This window comes from Homarus americanus, unplaced genomic scaffold, assembly GCF_018991925.1.
Source record: "Homarus americanus isolate GMGI-L3 unplaced genomic scaffold, GMGI_Hamer_2.0 scaffold5198, whole genome shotgun sequence".
Classification (NCBI taxonomy): Eukaryota; Metazoa; Arthropoda; class Malacostraca; order Decapoda; family Nephropidae; genus Homarus; species Homarus americanus.
In genome coordinates, this window is record NW_024719086.1 from 534,904 (window position 1) to 554,131 (window position 19,228).

Below are 19,228 nucleotides of genomic sequence, written 5' to 3' on the forward strand. Positions count from 1 at the left end.
TATTACATACACACACACACACACACACACACACACACACACACACAACACACACACACACACACACATACACACACGGCTTCCCAAGCTCACCTATGCCTCCCCCACCTGGTCTTCCTCCCTAAATGCCACACAACGTAAACACCTAGAAAAAGTGCAAAAGAGGGCATGCAAGATTATTCTCTCCCCTTCCTACTCCACATATCAAGAAGCGCTCAACACACTGACCCTTTCGACTCTCACTGACCATCACCACGGCCTCATCTGCAAATTTGGTAAGAAGCTTCTACACCATCCCCGACACCGGCCCCTACTACCACCTGAGATCCCCTGTCCGAGAATTGCTGTTCGACACCACAACCGCATCCAGCCCATACGTGCACGAACTGATCGCTATAAGAACAGCCCAGTCCCAACCATTGTAAAATTATCAATAACATGTAATAAATCAGTGTATTCACTCCCAGTAAACACTGCTCCTACACTGTCACTATGTTGAAATGAACTGTAGTTTGAGCTGATCCCCATCTAAGTTACTATATGTCTTATTTGTGTCACTTATGTCACTTGTATATTATTTGTAATTCGTAACCCATTCCCCAAATATGTAACTGTATATTTTCAGCCTTCTGGCTGCCAAGCTTTTCAATAAACCGTTAATTATTATTATTATTATTATTATTACACACAACACACACACACACACACACACACACACACAAACACACACACACACACACACACACACACACACACACACACACACACACACACACACACACATACACACACACACAGACACACACACACACACACACACACACACACACACACACACACACACACACACACACACACACACACACACACACACACACACACACACACACGCACTTTATCTATTTCCCAAAAGTCAACTTGTATTTTGTATGTACATTACATTTCTCTGTTTATTATCAAGAACCGAAGGGATAACTAACCACACTATTACCGTTCATTGAACAATTATCAATCAATTCAAGGCATCAGCTGGTTGTGTGAGGCGCCAGGTACCACACACAGGTTGGAAGATAAGAGGCAATACGTACAAGAGCGAGGCCCACCAGGACCCTGAGGAGGATGAGTACGATGTAGGAGGTGCGGGCGGCAAGAGGCTGAAGGAGGGTCAGGAGACCAGCGGAGAACAGAGACCCTCCCACTACCCTACTGGGACCCCACACCTCCGCAAGGCGACCTCCGGGCACTTGAGACAAAATGTTGCCGTAGTAGAAGGCTCCAGCCACCAACCCCTGCGTCCACTCGTCCCACGGCAGGTCTCCATTCTGAAGTCACACAGCCTTGTTACCTACGTCTTGTCTCAGTAAGCAGAGAAAAAATGATGTTGTGTACCTTACTATAATTGGTTAAATCAGTTTGTTATTGTTTATATACCAGTGATGTCTATACAGTACACACTTGTCTTTGATCTCAGTGTAAAAGACCGAGAAGAGAATGATAATTTTTTTTTACGGGAATTAGCCCACCCGGGCACAGGTCAAACGACCCACAACGGGGCCTGGGGGACGAAAAAATAAGAACAGAAAGAAATTGAAAATAGAGAACAAAAAGGTTATACTGTGTTAATCTACACCACGAAGATGTCGGAAAACCAGCTTTATAAAGTGAGACATTGTATAAGTATAGAAACACAGAAGAAGGCAGAATATTCCACAGTTTGGCTGTGTGAGGAAAGAAGGAGGTACTATAACGAGCTATTCTCGTGTGACCGACATCCACAGAGGAACGGTGGGCACCACGGGCAAGACGTGTGTTACGAGCCCACGGCCTTGCCAGCGGTACACAGGATGCCAAATCCACCGAACATTGCCCGTTAAAGTATCTGTAAAAGAGAGAGAGTGAAGCAACATTGCGGCGAAGAGAAAGGGAAGAGAGACTGTCGACTAAAGGAGGAGAGTTAATAAGACGAAATGCCTTTGATTCCACCCTATCTAATAGTTGGACAGAAGAAGAGCCACCCCAGATATGAGAGCAGTACTCCAAGTTAGGACGAATGAATCCCTTATATACTTGGAGCAACTGCTCAGGAGTGAAGTAGCTACTGCATCTGTACCCTTCTCTCATGCATTAGTACCATTCTCTCACACAATAGTACCCTTCTCTCATGCATGAGTACCATTCTCTCACACAATGGTACCCTTCTCTCATGCATGAGTACCATTCTCTCACACAATGGTACCCTTCTCTCATGCATTAGTACCATTCTCTCACACAATGGTACCCATATATACAGGAATAACCAATACTGACGTAGGAGGTGTGTGGTGTGGCGTTAGCGTCTGGAGCTGGGCAGAAGTCATTATATTGTGGTGTAGAACCCTCCTGGACTTCCTCGTAGGAGACACTGGCGTTGAAGGTGGCGTTGAGGGGAGGGCCACCGGCGGCCGTCATGTTCCCGTGGCTCACCATGGCTACCAGGGCGAAGTTGATGTTTACACGTAGGATGTAGTTGAACATTACTCCCATGAAGGCCAGAAGAGACACCACATAACGCGCCGGTAAACACGCTGTAGGGAGTGCAGAAGGTGAGGTGGGGCGGGGATAGGCAGGTGGGGGCAATACATGGGTAAGAGGGGGCAATATAATGGGTAGGTGGGGGCAATGTATGGGCAAGAGGGGCAATATGATAGGTAGGTGGGGGAAATACATGGGTAGGTGGGGGAAATACATGGGTAGGTGGGGGCAATACATGGGTAGGTGGGGGCAATATATGATGTCACGGTTTGGATTGATAGATAATGGTATATGAATTATGACAGTACAGGTGAATTTCTACAACAAAGACTGAGAGTCCAGAGTTAAGTAGCTCATAATCTGAATGAAATTAATTTATTATGATAAGTTTTTACGATACAATTAAAAACAACAAAAATACTGAAAACTGAACTAATTGAAATAAAAACAAATAATACTTAATCTAACCTTACCCTAATATGACCTAACCTTAGAATAATCATGAAACCGCGACTCGTCAAAAATACACACAACAAAGAATACTTAATTTTATAAAAGTGTCCAGTCTTGAGTGGTACTGTACACTCGCTACAGAAACTATCTGCAGGGTCGGGTCCGATGGATTTCAGAATGAACACCGTCGCTGGGGTTGTCAAAATCCTTCGTCCGTTGGAGATACTTTTTGTAGTGAGTATACAGTACAGTACGTCCGCAAGTGTTTCTGTACACACCTGCAGTGGGAGAGGAGGAGTACCGGGCAGGGCAGGGCAAAGCCGGCAGGGCATGTTGGAGGCATGTTGACCTAGTGCGGATTGGGAACAGCTGGTACCTTTCTCCGCCACTGGTACTTCTTGTCAGGCTCTGCCGACCCCACCAACCTGAACTTGCCTCGTCACAACTCCTCACTCTCCTTATCGAACAAGTGAGCGAAACGGTTTCGCTATGTAACTATATGACTATATGTCAGTAAATCGTGACACATGAGTAGGTGGGGCAATATATAGGGAGGTGGGGCAATATATAGGCAGGTGGGGTAATATATAGGCAGGTGGGGCAATATATAGGCAGGTGGGGCAATATATAGGCAGGTGGGGTAATATATAGGTAGGTGGGGCAATATATAGGCAGGTGGGGCAATAAATAGGCAGGTGGGGCAATATATAGACAGGTGGGGTAATATATAGGTAGGTGGGGCAATATATAGGCAGGGGGGGCAATATATAGGCAGGTGAGGCAATATATAGGTAGGTGGGGCAATATATAAGCAGGTGGGGCAATATATAGGCAGGTGAGGCAATATATAGGTAGGTGGGGCAATATATAGGCAGGTGGGGCAATATATAGGCAGGTGGGGCAATATATAGGCAGGTGGGGCAAAATATAGGCAGGTGCGGCAAAATATATAGGTAGGTGGTGTTCGTGTTCTGGGTAATAAGTTCAATATACAGGAGAGAACACAAACACCTGTATAATTTTGTAGGTTCAATTTACTGGATAAGAGATATGTACACAAGGGGAGTAGCGCTCCTCAACCTGTCTGCTGGTCAACTGCTCTATAGACCAGTATGGCAAGTGATACATTAACAGCTTCCATACCTCGCCAGGCACATTAATTAAGCATGTGGGACATGGTAATTACATTGCCACACGCTGCTAGCTAGGCTGAATAAATAACATATATAAATGGAGCACATACATAATATACATACATAATATATAATACAGCATACATAATATACATACAGGTGGGGCCAAATATAGGCAGGTGCGGCAAAATATATAGGTAGGTGGGGCAATATATGGGTAGGAGAGGCACCAGATGGGGCGTAAAATTCTCCAGGCAGTAATATACCGAAGTTCTGTCAAGTGTTATATTATGTAGTATGTCAGATATGCTAGACGTCAAGTGCCAACTCGGATGTCTTAGGTCCTGAACAGAGGTTAAGAAAATATCACTTGGGATTGGAGTCCAGAAAAAAAATTATATATATATATATATATATATATATATATATATATATATATATATATATATATATATATATATATATATATATATATATATATATATATATAGGTCCGTTGTTGGTGAGTGATACGCCAATCAACGCTGCTCTAAGTAATGTTTCTCAAGCAGTTAGATGATGAATATGCGTGTGTGTGTGGGGGTAAGTGGGTGGATTTTGTAAAGCTGTCTTCGTTGTCTTAAAAAACTGATAGACGTTAATGATAGTGTAGTGTTTAGTACATAATAAACTTACAATTTGGTTTAGGATTTGACATGGAGTAAAACAAGGCTGTATCCTCTCTCCAACATCGAACAACCAGTTATCACAATTTGTAATGATATAGTTGTAAAAACTGACCAAAGAAAAAAGTTACTGGTAAATTAAAATCAAATACTCGAGGTGCAGGTAATATTGTTCTTATTGCAGACAGTGAAGAGATATGTTACACAAACTAGTGAATAGATTAGCGTAGAAAGCTGGGTAATTGGGTAATATAGACACCTAATGTTGTAAAGACGAGAATAATAGTTATTTGCACATTAAAAACAAATCCTAAAATAAACTCTTAGTAAACCAGGAACTTATATGTGTGTGGAAATTTGATGGTGAGAGGACCAGGGGAAGACACAGGCTAATTTGGTTGATCTAAGGAACATTGGCAAAGACAGACAGAAAAGGTTTATCGTGGAGGGACGTAGTTGACGGCCCTCGATTGAAAGTTTTCACGTACAAGATAAATTTATAATTTCAAATATCGGAATGATTTACAGTTTATATTGAATCGAATATTTTTAACTAATACAATAATTCTTATCGTGATTGTAAAAAACTGTGACCGGACCCTCGCTGTCAGGTCCACCATACCAGCGCCCCGGGTTCATCATCGTTCTACATCTGATTTAGGCAGTGCTTGTCATATTCATTAAAATGTCATTCCCAGTTAATATAAAACGAAAATAATATAATCGACTTTTTTTTCTCCTTTATCATATACGAATAGCATCAGGCAATAATTTCAGCGGTATTTTCATTACTACACATATCTTCCAAGTACTGTTCTGAAATGTTTAAATTTATTAATAACTCAATATATCTTTCACTAGATACACTTAATGGAAGAACAGTTTAGATAAAACGAGACCATTAGTAATTACAAATTGTGGCTGCTGAGGAAGTCTTGGCCAACAGTGACAAACTGAGAGTGACATTCTCCCAGCTGCTGGGAGCATGACAGTCTTGCAGCTGCTGGGAGCGTGACTGTTCTGCAGCTGCTGGGAGCGTGACAGTCTGCAGCTGCTGGGAGCGTGACTGTCCTGCAGCTGCTGGGAGCGTGACAGTCTTCCAGCTGCTGGGAGCGTGACAGTCCTGCAGCTGCTGGAAGCGTGACTGTCCTGCAGCTGCTGCGAGCTTAACAGTCCTGCAACTGCTGGGAGCGTGACAGTTTTCCAGCTGCTGGGAGCATGGCAGTCTTGCTGCTGCTGGGAGCGTGACTGTCCTGCAGCTGCTGGGAGCGTGACAATCCTGCAGCTGCTGGGAGCGTGACTGTCCTGCCCCTGCTGGGAGCGTGACTGTCCTGCGGCTGCTGGAAGCGTGACAGTCCTGCAGCTGCTGGGAGCGTGACAGTTTTCCAGCTGCTGGGAGCATGACAGTCCTGCAGCTGTTGGGAGCGTGACTGTCCTGCAGCTGCTGGAAACGTGACAGTTTTCCAGCTGCTGGGAGCATGACAGTCCTGCATATAATGAGACACAATAAACAGAGAAGAAGATACATATATGTAGAAGAAGTATAGAAAGTAGGAATGTAAAGATAGGAAACTTGGTAGCATGGCCGGTTGTTATTTACTCAGCGTCAACACGCTTATCTTATACGTCATGTCAATACACATATATTACGTTCTTAAAGGGACAACTTGTTAAACACCTCTTCGATACAACTATTTATTAATTCGCTCAATGACATGGACACATCAATATCAGTATTATATCGGGGTATTAACACATCAGGTCTTACGTTACTCGACAATGACTCTCGGACACGACATGAATGAATACACTTCCCACAGTAGGTAACTCACCCTAGGACGTTCTGACAATGACTCACGTGTACACCTGACGTAGGCCCAGTGGGTGCTCGGCTGGGCTGCCTCCTATGGGAGGCTTCTGCTTAGCTGGTGACGTCGGGGAGTCTCCCCTCCGACCTGGGGGGGGGACAAGCGTGACTCTGTGCGAGTGACCAGAATGACCTCTCAATGACCAACCTCTCTGAATGATAGTCGTATGAGAATCAGAATGCCCGTGGACGTGGGTGGGTGGGGTGCTGCATTCATCACGCTGCCTTCATCACGCTGCTTCTTCTCTGCTCGTATGTACTGTGGTTGACGTCCGGCTGGAGCCTTGGGGCAGTACTGTGTGTGACATTTGACAGAGAAACAATCCTAAAGGGATGATGGATTAGTTGGAAGTGCATTCGTAAAAAAAAAAGTTTGCTTCATACATTACGTCAATGTTTGGCACCTATGGTTTCCGTCACTACAATGTTCTCATTAGACTGGGTCGGGGAGTGAAGCTCTGCGCACTACACTGAATATCATTTATCACTACGCGTCAAAGAGTACATTATAAATCACACTAGCACAAAAATAACCTGAGTGAAGCTCTTTATTTATCGCAGTGTTACGTTACATTAACCATCATCATCAACACATAGCTTACAGGGCAAACGACGGGGAATTAGTGCGGTCACACGCGACGAGGCGGGGCGGGTCAGAAGGAGGTGAGGTCACACGAGGCGGGTGAGGCGGGGCGGGGCAGGGAGGAGCTGAGGCGCGGTGCGGGGGCGAGGAGAGGCTGGCCGGGCCAAGCCAGGCCGGTGGAGAGAACGGCGGGGCGTGGCGGGTGAGGTGGGGAGGAGCCGAGGCGTGGTTGATTTGGCCAGGCCGGGGCTTTGCGGGGCGGGGCGGGGCGGGGCGGGGCGGGGCAGGGCAGGGCAGGGATGGGAGGAAGGGTAAGGAGGGTGAGGTGAGAATTAGGACAGGGAGGGGGATGTAGGTTATATGACATATTAGGTAAAAACAGTTAGTACAGACACCGCTTTTATCACTAAAACACAATGGGTACATTTAACACTGACCAACAATTAAAATGCACTAGGGATATTGAGAACTTACAGATCGCGGGGGACACTGAGAAATTACGTTAAAAACTGACAGTCCTGCAGCTGCTGGGAGCATGACAGTCCTGCAGCTGCTGGGAGCGTGACAGTTTTCCAGCTGCTGGGAGCATGACAGTCCTGCAGCTGCTGGGAGCGTGACAGTCCTGCAGCTGCTGGGAGCGTGACAGTCCTGCAGCTGCTTGGAGCATGACAGTCCTGCAGCTGCTGGGAGCGTGGCAGTCCTGCAGCTGCTGGGAGCGAAACAGTCCTACAGCTGCTGGGAGCATGACAGTCCTACAGCTGCTGGGAGCGTGACTGTCCTGCAGCTGCTGGAAGCGTGACAGTCCTGCAGCTGCTGGAAGCATGACTGTCCTGCAGCTGCTGGAAGCGTGACAGTCCTGCAGCTACTGGGAGCGTGACAGTCCTGCAGCTGCTGGAAGCATGACTGTCCTGCAGCTGCTGGAAGCGTGACAGTCCTGCAGCTACTGGGAGCGTGACAGTCCTGCAGCTGCTGGGAGCATGACAGTCCTGCAGCTGCTGGGAGCGTGACAGTCCTGCAGCTGCTGGGAGCATGACAGTCCTGCAGCTGCTTGGAGTGTGATAGTCTTCCAGCTGCTGGGAGCTTGATAGTCTTCCAGCTGCTTGGAGCGTGATAATCTTGCAGCTGCTGGGAGCGTGACATTCTTCCAGCTGCTGGGAGCGTTACAGTCCAACAACAACACCAACAAAACATCAACAATATCAACAACAACAAACATAAACAAACTGGAGGATCTACAGTATGCAAGGAACCAGTTAATTGCGGGCGTTTTTTAACCCCCAAAGTTACCAAGGACTGCAGACAACGGGGAACAGCTGTAACTTTATTCACTTTAAACCTAACCTAACCTAACGCATCCTAACCTAGCCTAACTTACCTTAACCAAACTCAACCCTTCCTAATACAACCTAACCTAGCCCAAGTTAATCTTACCCAACTTAACCTAACCTATCCTAACCCAACCTAATGCAACCTAACCTAACCTATTCCTATCATAACCTACCTTAAACCTAAATCAATCTTATCCATCTTACTCCTAACTTAACTCATCTGCTCTAACTCTTACTAAACGTAACTGAACTCAGCCAAAAATCTTAGACTAAGGTGAATATTTTGGTCAGTTGTACCCGGTCAGTGTTGTTCTGACAGGTGGATACTGACGCTACCTCCTGTATCTATATTAGGTGTTTAAACCTTTTTGTCGGTTTTCTTATGTCAGTGAGCTGCCCTTGTTTTGCCTCCCCCACAGTGTACAGCTGACGGCAGGATATACTGTACTACGCCTTTATTGCTTATATTTTCTTAGTCGTGTGGGAAAATTATTTGAATATAAAACACTAGGGTCGTAATTCTTTGAAAAGTTTATACATTAAAGGAAGGAAACCTTTGTAACAGTGAGGTTCGAGTGGCCACTGATGTCCTTTTCACCTGTTAGGACCCGGCTAAAGGCGACGCAGGTGGAGGCCGAAACACTGTTCTTTCTGTCTATCGATGTACAATAAGTTGTGTTTCTGAAGTCACTCTTCGAGTTACTGTGAATCTCTTCAAGTAGCTAATAAGAACATATAAATGGAGGAAACTGCAGCGGGCCTATTGGCCCACACTGGGCAGCCCCGTTTACACCCAACCCCTATTGCTCATATAAGCATCCAACCTATGTTTGAAGCTATTCAGCGTATTCGAGTTGATGATGATATTTGGTAACTTGTTCCATTCATCCACTACTCTGTTTCCAAACCAGTGTTTACCTATTTCACGCCTAAATCTAAATTTGTCTAATTTAAAACCATTGTTACGAGTTCGCTCCTGGTTTGATAGTTTGAGTACCTTTGTAATGTCCCCTTTGTTTAGCCCTGACTTCCACTTATACACCTCTATCAGGTCGCCCCTCGCTCTACGTCTCTCAAGGGAGTGCAAATTAAGATGCTTTAACCTGTCTCTATACTCAAGGCTCCTAATGCCCGGGATTAGTCTTGTCATTCTCCTCTGAATTCTTTCCAAGGATTCTATATCCATTCTGTAATAAGGTGACCAGAACTGAACTGCGTAATCCAGGTGTGGTCTCACAAGCGCAAGATACAGTTTTAGGATGACCTCGCTAGTCTTGTAACTAACACTCCTTTGTATGAACCCAAGTACTTTATTAGCCTTGTTACTAGCAAAAACACATTGCTTACTTGGCTTAAGGCTCCTGCTTATCATTACTCCTAAATCTCTCTCGCAGTCGGATTTCTCTATGGCATCGTTGTTCATCTGGTATCTGGTTTCCCTGTTTACATCTTCTATACTGAGTACTTTACATTTGTCCACGTTGAATTTCTTCTGCCATTTTTCAGACCATTCGAAAATTTTTTTTAGATCTTCCTGTAGTTTTGCGGAGTCCTCGTCAGATTTAATAACACGTCCTATTTTAGTGTCATCAGCAAATTTACTTATGTTGCTGTCTATGTCGATATCTATGTTGTTTATGTATATAATAAATAATAATGGTTCAAGTACTAAGCCTTGGGGAACTCCACTTGTGATGTTGCTCCAAAGGGACTTAGTGCCGTTAATGCTCACTTGCTGTTTCCTGTCCTGTAACCATGACCTAATCCATTTAAGAATGTTACCTCTGATGCCATGTGCTTCTACCTTTCTAATTAGTCTTTCGTGGGGGACTCTGTCGAAGGCTTTGCTAAAGTCGAGATATACCACATCATAATTGTGCCCCTCGTCCACCGATTCGAAAACTGATGAAAAGAATGTTAATAGATTAGTTAGACATGAACGTCCGCTTGTGAAGCCATGCTGGGAATCATTGATCAATCTGTGCTTCTCCAGGTGATTTCGAATAGAGTTTGAAATGATTGCTTCCAGTAATTTGCCTACTATTGATGTTAGACTGATTGAGCGGTAGTTAGAGGATAGTGATCTATCCCCCTTCTTGAAAATCGGTATTACATTCGCTATCCTCCAGGATTCTGGTACTACACCTGTTTTTAAGGACATGTTAAACAACTTTGCTAAGGGCATACTAAGCTCTTCCTTACATTCCTTTAATACTCTGGCAAATATCTCATCGGGACCAGGTGACTTATTAGGCTTTAGTTTGTCTATTTGCTTACTAACATCGTTACTAGTCACTACTATCTCGCTATATTTGTTTTCTTCAATATCTCTGAATAGAGTCGGTGCCTCGGGTATCATGTTTTCGGCGGTGAAAACTGTTGAAAAATATTTATTCAGATTATTGCTCATTTCTCCGTCGTTATCAGTTAGCTTGCCGGTATCTGACCGTATTGATCCAATCTTTTCTCGTGTTTTAGTTTGATACATTTGGTAGAATCCTTTGGGGTTTGTCTTCGCCTCCCTTGCTATCCTTACCTCATTATTCCTCTTGGCTTTCCTTATCTCTGTTTTAACCCTACTCGTAAATATCTTATAATAATCCTGGAGGTAAATTTCGCCACGCTTTATCCTTCTATCTATAGCCTTCCTTTGGCCAATGATGTTCTTTAAATAATTATTTATCCATTTAGGAACATTGTTGTCTGATCTGAGTTTTTTGTATGGTATGTTCTGCCTTTGTGCATTAAGTAACTCATTATTTAAATTGTCGTGGAACTCGGTAATCTCAGATCTCGTTATCAGGTCGGAGTCATCTGTCGGGTTCACGGCCAAGCGCGACACCCCCTCTCTCAGCTGCCTCTTTAAACTGTCAAAGTTTGCCCTTCTGAAATCTGGTACTTTAGTGGAATTTTCCTTACGTCTGCTGTAGTGATGGGTTGTCAGACCACAGCTTACATCTCAGAAACAGTCCAGACTTGACCCGACATTAGGGGAGTCAAGTGTAAGGGTAAGCCTCGCAGCTGCCCAAGGGTTATAAATCAACTAGCTCCCCTTCCCATGTCACACGGCCCCAACAAACATGTAAGAAGGCACCTGCCCACTCTCTCCCAATATACACAATAACCTACATCCCAGAAGAAGTCCAGACCTGACCTCACATTAGCCAGGTCAAATGTAACCCTCGCAATCCAAGTCAAGGGGCCACAAATCAACCAGGGCCTCTCATGTCACACGGCCCCATCAGAAGATTTCTCCAGAATATACAACTTATAGTCTCTGAAAAAGTCCAGACCTGACCCTACATTAGCGAGGGCAAATGTAAGGAGACCCTTCGCCGCCCCCCCCCGATCAGCTCAACCTGATGGCTCACCTCCCAATATATAGGACGTCCCAGTCCTCCCTCTGCCCCAGAGAGAGAGAGACAGAGAGTGTGTCTTGTAACCAAGAAGGGCCAGCTACGACGTCCCCAGTCCTGCTCGAGAGAAGTCAGGGGCCGGAGGCAAGCCGCCTCCGGTCGCCTCCGGTCAGGAGCGAGTTGCCCTCGACACACCAGTGCCCAGCTAAGCAGTCTCCCATAGAGACAACCCAGGACCACCTGCTAGGCATCCCCTAGGTCACGTGAGTTTTTGTCAGAGCTTTCCATGGGATGAGTTACTTACGTGGGAAGTGTATTCATTTCATGTTCGTTTCCGAGAATCAGTGTCTAGTAACGTAATATGATGTCCTAGTAACGTAAACATAATGTCCGAGTAACTTCAATAGAAGGTGTTATTAATGTGTCCATGTCATGTTCGTAATTAATAAAGAGTTGTAACGAAGCGGTGTTTGAGAAGTCGCCCTTAAGAACGTAATAGATGTGTATTGACATATAAGATACGATAAGTGTCAGTCCAGTTCAAATAACTATCACGGCCACGCTACCAAAGTCTTCCTCTCTTTTATACTCTTATACTATCAATATTCTACCTATATGTAATCTTCTTCTTGTGAGATTTGTCTCATTACACTGCCCTGAAAATCTAACAGGAATCTAATTTCTTTGTGATCGCTGTTTGCAAGTTCGTTCCCTACCTCGACATTGCTAATGAGGTTTTCTCTGTTCGACATAACTAAATCGAGTATATTATTACCCCGTGTGGGTTCGGTTATATGTTGACTTAGGAAACAGTCCTGGATCGTCTCGAGAAAATCCTCTGATTCTGAGTTACCCGTAAGGTCAGTCAATCTATTTGGCCAAGGTTAAAGTCGCCTACTATACAGACTTTGTTGTGTATGGAAGCCCTGCGCATTTCATCCCAGATAAGTCATAACAGCTTGTATGTGTTTCAGAATCATCAGTGAGGTGTTTCTTAGGCCAGAGTTGTGTTGAGGAGGAGAGGAGACAACCCTGAACTAGATCTTTTGTTCAATGGTCAGCAGTTTTTCTGGGAGTCGCACAGCTAGTGAATTAGTAAACATAATGCGACGTGATCACTGGAACACCGTCTACCAGGGTGGAGTAGCTGTACGGTGTACAACGTCTGTATCACGTAACCGGATAATATAAATTTTCTTTTTTTTTAGTTGAGATTAGATTAGGTTTATATAATAGGATCGTCTGTATGATCGTTTATGGCCAGTCATAAGTTACAAAAAAAAAAATGCATAGAAGTAATCGATATTAGTCAATTATGCCTGTATAGCGCAACACACACATACACACTTACAGGTGTCTGTTTACCACGGAGTCACTGGTTCCTGAAGCAGTAAATTATGCCATCCTAATATAATGCAAAATGGTCCTGTTTTAGGCGTGGCGGGTCCCAGAGGAGCCAGTGCTAACACCCAGCAACCCAGAAGATACTGTTTACAAAGGAAACTGGCGAGCCCGAGGACATAAATCAGCACCCGGCGGCTCCGAAGTAGCTCTCTCACCTCTCACCCCTCGGCCAGCAGTTGGAGAGGGAGAGATAGTCTCTCCAGGAGTCTGATAAGATCCACACAACACAATCTATCTGCCCGTGTGTCGTTCGACTGCTTCACCTGTTCATAGGGCAGTGAAGAGTTTGTTGTCAGCCACACGACCTCCGAGTATGGTGTCCCTAGTCGGCAAAGTCAGGTAGTATGGTGGCCCCAGACCTGACCTTGAGACACATTACCCCCCCCCCTCCACCCTCCCCGTCTCCACCATGTACTTGTATCAGATAATCAGAACTGAGCTTTTAATTACAGCCTCCTCACTGTAAGACGTACCAGCGTTTATGTGATCCTAAAACCTATCACGTACAGTACATACACACACGAACAATAGACGTCTAGAAGGTGGTAGTACGAGGGTGGTGGGCGCTGGTCACTAGACGGTTGTAACAAGAAGCCATTATTATATGTGTTTAACTCAAACTGGATATATAATTGTTGCTTCTGAAGAAATACATTGGTCCTGAACGAGCACTGGGCACTGTGAACCAGGGGGAAAAAAGGTCTCTTAAATCAGTCAAGAGTATCATTTACCGGGATAACTGACGCAGCTAAAAATATCGGAGGTGGACTTCCTGAGAGAAGTTCCATTAGCTTCTGCGTCTCTTTCAGGAATGTAAAAAGGAGAATGACATCGTTGCTGTTTATTAAATGTGTCTAACAACATCGTTGCCTACCTGCATCACCACCATCCTGAACACCACCCGCATCATCACCATCACCTGCATCACCACCACTACTTGCATCACCACCATTACCTACCTGCATCATCACCATTACCTGCATCACCACCACCACCTGCATCACCACCACTACATGCATCACCATCACTTCACCTGCATCACCACCACCACCTGCATGCATCACCACCACTACATGCATCACCATCACTTCACCTGCATCACCACCACCACCTGCATCACCATCCTGAACACTACCACCTGCATCACCACCATCCTGAACACCACCTGCATCACCATCCTGAACACTACCATCACCTGCATCACCACCACTACCTGCATCACCACCATCCTGAACACCACCCGCATCACCACCATCACCTGCATCACCACCACTACTTGCATCACCACCATTACCTACCTGCCATCATCACCACCATGCATCACCATCCTGAACACTACCACCACCTGCATCACCACCATCCTGAACACCACCTGCATCACCATCCTGAACACCACCACCACCTGCATCACCACCACTACATGCATCACCATCCATCACCACACACCTGCATCACCACCATCCTGAACACCACCACCACCTGCATCACCACCACACACACACTGCCAATCACACACCACCTGCATCACCACCACTACATGCATCACCATCACTTCACCTGCATCACCACACCTGCATCACCACCATCCTGAACACCACCTGCATCACCATCCTGAACACTACCACCACCTGCATCACCACCACTACCTGCATCACCACCATCCTGAACACCACCTGCATCACCACCACTACCTGCATCACCACCATCCTGAACACCACCTGCATCACCATCCTGAACACTACCATCACCTGCATCACCACCATTACCTGCATCACCACCATCCTGAACACCACCTGCATCACCATCCTGAACACTACCACCACCTGCATCACCACCACTACCTGCATCACCACCATCCTGAACACCACCTGCATCACCATCCTGAACACTACCATCACCTGCATCACCACCACCCTTAACACCACCATTACCTACATCACCACCACCTGCAATTAGCACCTCCGGTTAACACTGTGTATGGAAGATAATTCTTTCACCATCGGGATTACACTCTTAATCATTACGGATGAAGCATCAGGGTGACAAACTCCATCGTCTGTGATTGTTGTATATAAGCGTTGTGGCTTCCATGCAGAGGTTGTGTTAGCATTCCTGTTTACCTGAGTAAAATCTCACCTTATAAAAGGATGAACATATTGTCTGCAGACCTTGTGCTGGATTACTAGCTCGTTGAAGATGTGAATGTCCGTGTTGGTTTTCCTCCATTTTCATTTATAAGAAAATCTGGATAATCCTTAGATTAGTCCCCTTCAATTTATTTTACCTGATAATTAAACACCCTAAAGTTGCCTAGGTTAGGTTAGATTAAGTTAGCATTAGGTTGGTTAATCTTAAGGTGAAATACACTGGGGCTAATCTTCAGGTGATTCGAAAATCTTTAAGTGGCGTTGGACACAGTCTTCGGAGATGGCTTGAGTGTGGTGGGGCGGAGGACAGTGTCGCGTGTGACATCACTTCTCGAAGGCGGTGAGCAATGGTCCCACTGCAGTCAAATGCTCTGTTTTGAGTCATGTGTAAGACCTGACAATCTATTTAAAGAAATAAAGTCGTCGTGGTCGACCTCCACTCCGTTACAGTTTCTGGTCTAGTTCTTGCTTGTAACCGGCACAAAACAAACACTGTCAGTCAACCTTGAAGAAGAATTCACTGATGATTTAGACTGTTGGCACCTTTATACTTTTTTCCTTCATTCATCAACTCCATTTTTGGACTGAGTCATTGATCCACATACAAGAGAACTTATCCACGATGTGTAACTTGGGAACTGAGATCTGATGTACGACCAAGGTGACGAGGATCTGTTCATCGGCATCCATCACACGTCTTCATGATAATAGATGATAATATTGAATTTGTGTACAGGCAACGATAACGTTTTCTGGCGTGTTCCTCTGTAATAATTGTGTGTACGAAGTTATTATTGTTACACCAGTCACATAGTCTGGTAAACCTCTCTTTTTGGTTTTCCTTTACAGCTCCTCACATCTCTCCTATGTCCCTGGAGATTAACTTTTGTGGGTTAGGCTTCGTCAGTGTGTCGGCAGGTGTTGCTGGACCAGACACGAAGATAAAAAAAAAAATACTTGTGTTCCCATCTGTCTTAATCACCTCATCTCGAAGGCTGTTTAGTGAACATTAATTTATAGAACATAACTTTATGAAAAAGTTCATAAACACTCTGAAAACTCTGAGTGACTCAGTTTTTGCTCTTTATGTTCTTGATTTTTCCCTTCACGGTTATCTTTACATCTTCTGTTATTAGACCTACCATGAACACCGACAGGTGATTATCCTTTGCTTGTGAGTTGGCTGTCAGTAAAATCTTCACGCAAGATTACAGTGATTCAGCATGTATACAATATACTATACATAGACAGTGCTTGTATACAAACAATGTGTACAAATAGTGCAAGCATAGAAACAATGTGTAAAGATAGTGCAAGTATATAATGTATACAAACAGTGCATGTATACAAAAAATGATAACCAGTAAGTAGAGTTAACCAAGGAGAGACACCAAAGACTTATACTCTGCCTCCTCCCTCGCGTAAAAACTCTCTTCTCCACGTCATCATCAAAACAATCTTCAGTTATCATCATCCCCTTCTGTTCTCTTTTGCTTCTACCTTAGATAGGACTTTTTGTGTAAGAGATAGGAAACGTAGGACTAGGGTGTGTTTTCCTGGGGCTGGGATAGGGCATGTACCTGAGAGGATAGATAGGGTTTTGTCAGGGGAGGGTACCAATCCATTAGTGTGTTTTAGTGTGGGAGGAACGACATAGGAAAGGTTAGGAGTGAGGAACTTTTCAAGAGGTATAGGGAGGCGCTGGGGAAGATTAGAGATAGGGGAGGGATCCCGATAGTATGTGGTGTCTTGCCTAGAAGAGGGGTTGGTCGTGAATGGCTGTCCAGGGCAATTGCTATAAATTGCCGACTGGAAAAACATTGTGCAAACAATGGTTGGGCATTCATTGATAACTGGCAACGATTCTATGGCAACGACTACCTGTACAGTCGTGCGGGGGTAAAGACGTTGTCTGCATCCCTGGAGCGTGAAATTGTTACTCCAAAGGGGGGGGGGGGTTCGCCAGTAGAGAGAGGTCGGGGTAAGTGGGAGTCAAAAAACAAGCAGGTCCTGGGAAGTAAAATTGGTTACTCAGGGCAAGGGGTAAAACAGGACCAGGGAAGGGTAGGTTTAAATGTATACTATACAGACAGTAGGAGCGTTCGAAATAAAATAGACTTGCTGAGAGCGGTTGTATGTACCGAGAATGTAGACGTCATAGCAATCACCGAAACTTGGATGAATCTGGCGAGCAAAAATTTTCTATCAGAGTACCACATAGAAGGGTACAACCTTTTTCACAAGGACAGGGAAGGTAGGAAGGGGGGAGGGGTCGCACTCTTCGTCAAGGATACATTAAAATGTTGTATTAATAATTCAATAAAGGGTGAAATAGGAACCGAGTCTGTATGGGTAGAAATCACGGAAGGAAGAGAAAAATTAATTATGGGAGTGATTTACAGGCCTCCAAGTCTTGGGAAGGAAGCAGCTCAGCCCATATGGCAGGAAATGAGTAGGGCAGCAAAATATAACAACCTGTGCATTATGGGGGATTTCAACTTCAGAAATATTGACTGGGACAACATTGTAGGTGACTATGAATCTGAAGACTTCCTAGACGCAGTGCAGGAAACTTTTTTGAAACAACTAATTACAGAACCTACTAGAGGTGACAATATATTAGACCTAGTATTAACAAATAAAGAAAATATTATCAGAGATATCACAGTAGGGGAAGAACTAGGTAACAGTGATCACAGAGAAATCAGGTTCACCCTAAACTGGGAAACGAAAAACAATGACAATATGGTCAGAGTCCCAAACTTTCGGTTGGCGGATTATCAGGGGTTAAGAAGGTACCTAGGTGAGGTCACCTGGGAACAGTCACGTCAGTCACCAGTAGGAAGGGGTGAGGTCATAGATGACACAACAATTGATCATGACTATAATATATTCACTAGTATATTACATAAAGCACAAGAACAAAATATACCATACAGAAAAATTAGGTCAAATAAGAATGAGCCAAGGTGGATAACCAGAAAACTTAAACATGACATAGGAATAAAGAAAGGAATATATAAGAAATTAAAGGGAGGGGAGGAGCAGCTCAGAAATAGGTATAATGAACTATCTAGGAATGTTAAGAAAAATGTAAGGAAAGCAAAGAGAGACTATGAAATCAAAATAGCAAGAGAATCCAAGGCGAATCCCAAGGGATTTTTCCAGGTATATAGAACAAAGGTCAAGGACAAAGCTGGGCCTTTAAAGTCAGGGAGGGGAGAAGTGATAAATGGCAGTGAAGAAATAAGCAAAGCATTGAACAGCTACTTCTTATCAGCTTTCACAGAGGAAATTCGCGATGAAATTCCAGAGGTGGAACTGATATTTAAGGGAAAGGAAGAAGAGAAATTAAAGAATATCACTATCAGAAAAGAGGATGTTATTAAGAAGATAAATAAACTAAAGAAGACAAAATCCCCAGGGCTGGATGAAATTTTCCCTCGAGTCTTGAAAGAGTGTAGGGAACAGATTAGCGAACTCCTCTTAAACTTATTTACAAAATCATTAGACACCGGAGTTGTGCCAGACTTGTGGAAACAGGCAAATGTAGTACCCATATTCAAAAAGGGAGACAGAGCATCAGCGTCAAATTACCAGCCGATCAGTTTGACGTCAGTAGTGGGGAAATTTCTTGAATCAATTATAGCAGATAACATCCGATCGCATTTAGAGAAAAGCAAATTAATCTACGACTCTCAACATGGGTTTACAAAGGGAAAATCTTGTCTAACAAATCTGCTGACATTTTTTAGGAAAGTCTTCGAGGTAGTAGATAATG

General features: G+C 44.4%; 1 protein-coding gene across 2 annotated transcripts in view; it reads right to left on the reverse strand.

Moving 5' to 3' along the window:
- LOC121859914 (sialin-like) overlaps positions 1-19,228 on the reverse strand; it is a 38,799-nt gene that overhangs the window by 15,791 nt on the left and 3,780 nt on the right. The window contains exons 2-4 of one of the 2 annotated variants that reach the window (XM_042356869.1): positions 3,243-3,421; positions 2,308-2,564; positions 1,089-1,322 (exon numbers count right to left, since the gene is read on the reverse strand). In XM_042356869.1, coding sequence (XP_042212803.1) covers positions 1,089-1,322; positions 2,308-2,523 — 450 coding nt within the window. In that variant the 5' untranslated portion in view covers positions 2,524-2,564; positions 3,243-3,421. The remainder of the gene's footprint in view (positions 1-1,088; positions 1,323-2,307; positions 2,565-3,242; positions 3,422-19,228) is intronic. The other variant, XM_042356868.1, reaches the window with a different exon arrangement.